At 39.8% G+C, this 3682-nt stretch overlaps 1 protein-coding gene across 1 annotated transcript; it reads right to left on the minus strand.

Annotated features, from left to right (window-relative positions):
* Window positions 1-736: 736 nt before the first annotated feature.
* LOC133325242 (uncharacterized) lies at window positions 737-3578 on the minus strand (the record flags this gene model as incomplete). The annotated part of the gene is made up of 2 exons (XM_061534025.1): window positions 1945-3578; window positions 737-1884 (listed from the first exon to the last, which is right to left on the minus strand). Coding segments are annotated over exons 1-2 (2782 nt in total), but the record flags the coding sequence as incomplete, so codon positions are not given.
* Window positions 3579-3682: the final 104 nt, after the last annotated feature.

Below are 3682 nucleotides of genomic sequence, written 5' to 3' on the forward strand. Positions count from 1 at the left end.
CACATACAAAACAAATGGAACAAAACGAAATCGAAACATAAAAGTAATAAACGATCAAAACAAAACAAACGACAGTTATTAATAAGTATGTTACATACATACATATAAAACTGTCAACAATGCAGTCAACGACTGATCACTGCATTGTCGTTGTTTTGTTACGACGAAGAAATAGGAAAGCAGTAACAAGCAAATATTCAAACAATATTTGAATATTGTTGTTGTTGCTTTCCTAACAAGACGAACGACAAAAAAGGGCGACACAAAAGGGAACGAAAAACACATTAGAGTGGGCCGATTATTAAAATCAACAAACGACATTAAGGTGGGCCGACAAAAAATACAAAATTATAATAAATTAATTAAAATTTAAAATAATAAAATAAAACATAAAAATATATAAAATGATCTCCTCCAACATCCTCCCCCCGTTGAAATGCCAAAATTTCAAACATCTTCTGGGCTTGGTAAAGGGGCTATTTTATGGATTGGGCGACACGATATTCCATTTTTAGTTTTCAACTCGACCACTCGGACCTTTCCATCACGACCGGGTATTGTTTTCGTAATTCTAGCCAAGAGCCACTGCTGAGGGGGTGTGTTGTCCTCGTGTATGATGACCAATTGTCCTTCATTGACATTCTTCTCATCGGTGAACCACTTTGACCGTTGCTGAGAGACAGAAGGTAATCCCTGGACCACATTTGCCAAAACTGTTGTTTCAGGTACGAAATACGTTGCCATCTATTTAGCAACGATGGTTTGGTAACATCAAGTTGTTGTTCAGGTATTGCCACCAAAGATGAACCAATAAGGAGATGACCTGGTGTCAACGCCTCCCCGTCGTTGGGATCGTCTGACATGGGAGCAATTGGACGAGAGTTCAATATTGCTTCTACTTCGACTACCAGGGTCTGCAACTCTTCAAATGTAAGATACGACTCTGTTATGTTCTTGTTGAGCAACGTTTTTGTGGATTTTACCGCTGCCTCCCACAATCCTCCGAAGTGTGGGGCGCGTGGGGGTATGAAATTGAATTCAAGACCCATTTGACAGCAAATCGATTTCATTTTTTGGACAACTTCATCATTAAAAAATGATTCCTTGAGCTCTTTCAGTCTGTTACAAGCTCCTACGAAATTAGTTGCGTTGTCACAAAAGAGTTTCTGGGGAATTCCACGTCTTCCCACGAATCGTTTGAGACACAATATAAAGTTGTTTGCTGACAAATCCGATACGAGTTCCAAATGGGTAGCTTTGGAACTGAAGCAAACGAAAACTGCGATGTAGGTTTTGTAGGGTGACTTCCCTCGAATCCTGTATGACGTCATGAAAGGGCCACAAAAATCAACTCCAGTTACCAAGAAGGGACGTTGAGCTCTAAGACGATCAACTGGCAAATTTCCCATTATTTGCCCCAACAATTTTGGTTTATAGTGAAAACAATGCACGCAATTTCGAACAATCTTCCGAACTACTTCTCTGGCATTGATTATCCAGATTTTCTGGCGTAAAATGCCCAACAACACCTTTGGACCGGCGTGCAAATGAATTCGATGGAAATGCTCTACAAACAGCTTGACGAATCGATGGTCTTTGGGCAACAAGGCAGGAAATCTTGCATCATACGGAATCGGAGCATTTGTTAAACGTCCGCCAACTCGAAGAATATTAATCTCCTCATTTCCCACTTTCATTTTGTGCAAAAATGGTGTTAATTTTTGCAGAGATGGATGAGCGACGGTCCCACTTTCAATTGCTTGTATGTCCGATGAGTAACATGAGAGCTGGACCAGTGAGATGACCTTCCAAAAGGTGTCTTCAAGTTCCTTAGGAGCTATGTGGACAACATCTTTGACCTTCAACGAACGACTTATGGGACACCTGTTGAAAATACGAAAAACATAAGCAATTATTCGAATAAATTTATAATATGAAGATTGCTTATCCAGAATGTCATTGATGACATTGTTTTCACAGGCTGTGTTTTTAAAGACGGCGGCCTTTCTGCGTTCTGGGACTTCAATTGTCATCTCGTCTTCAGTTCCTGGCCAAGTTGGGACATCTTCTTCTAGAAACGATGGGCCACGAAACCAGATTGTATTCGACAATTCTTGAGCACAACAACCACGAGATACGATATCAGCTGGGTTACTTTTCGTTGGGACATGTCTCCAAATGATGTTTCGAGTTTCTTCTTGAAGTTCAGAGACACGATTTGCCACGAAACAATTCAAAGTTGACGAATGCATTTTGAGCCATTGGAGTACTATTTTCGAATCTGTCCAAAAGTACAACGATGAGACGAAATTTTCAATTTTAGACTTGATTTTGAGCCACGTTTTACTGAGTAACACTGCAGCACACAATTCGAGACGAGGTAGAGATTGGGCTTTGATAGGAGCTACTTTCGATTTGGCAATCAGTAATGTGGTTTTGTACATACCATTTTCTGAGACACGATAATAAATACAACAACCATATGCACGTTGAGAAGCATCTGCGAAACCATGTATTTCGCCATGTCGATTGGACAACGTAAGTACATATCTTGGGACTTCTACTTGATGGATGTACGATAAATCTTCTTTGATTTGGAGCCACAAAGCCTTGAGATGATCGTTTAGAGGATCATCCCATCCAATATTTTGAACCCATAATTCTTGAAGAAGAATTTTGCAACGAATAACGATTGGGCTCAAAATTCCAAGCAAATCGTAGATTTTGGATACGATCGACAAAATTGATCTTTTAGTTGGATTTGTGACATCGGGCAACTCGAATCTATAAAGGAAAACATCTTGCTGAGGTTTCCAGGACATACCTAATGTTTTAGTTATGTCGTTATCCGATGTTTTTATGATGATTTCTTCAACATCATTCGAAGTGAGCGACGCATGGTTGCTATTCCACTTTGCCAATTCTATACCATGCCATTTCAATATTTGGATCAACTCGTCTCTTTTAAGAGCCAGAGTCTCAATGCTATCGGCGCCTGTAAGTACGTCATCGACGTAAAGATCTTGTCGTAAGACCTCCGAACCATGAGGATGAGTTGTGTTGTATTTATCTGCAATGAGAAACAAACTACGAATTGCCAAAAATGGGGCGGCCGATAAGCCATAAGTTACTGTGTTCAATTTGAATACCTTGAGTTCATCATTTTTGTTACTTCTCCACAATACGAGTTGATATCTTCTATCTCTTTCATCTATGCGAAACTGCCGATACATTTTTGAAATATCTGCAGTGAGAGCGTATTTGTGCAATCGAAACGAGAAAAGTGTGGTGATCAGATCCTGCTGAATTGTTGGACCGACCATCAATATATCATTCAAGGAATGATTCGACGAGCTACGAGCTGATGCATCAAATACGACACGAATTTTTGTAGTAGCACTTTGGGGCTTGAGAACACAATGATGAGGTATAATATAGTGCGAATCATTCAACGATTGGGTGTAGGGTGACATATGGCCAAGAGACACATATTCTTCCATAAATTCTACATACATCGATTTCAAAGTAGAGTCACGTTCAAGTCGTCTTTCCAGCGATAAAAAACGTCTACGAGCCATTTCAAATGAGTTACCAAGACATTTAGGAGATTTCTTAAATGGAATCTTCACATGCTTGTTCTTCTTCTGTATATGGGTTGGGTGACTTGGAATACTCCTCAACT

The sequence above is a fragment of the Musca vetustissima genome, unplaced genomic scaffold (assembly GCF_032173495.1).
Source record: "Musca vetustissima isolate MV318-11 ecotype Yass unplaced genomic scaffold, APGP_CSIRO_Mvet_v1 utg14768, whole genome shotgun sequence".
NCBI classification, from domain to species: Eukaryota; Metazoa; Arthropoda; class Insecta; order Diptera; family Muscidae; genus Musca; species Musca vetustissima.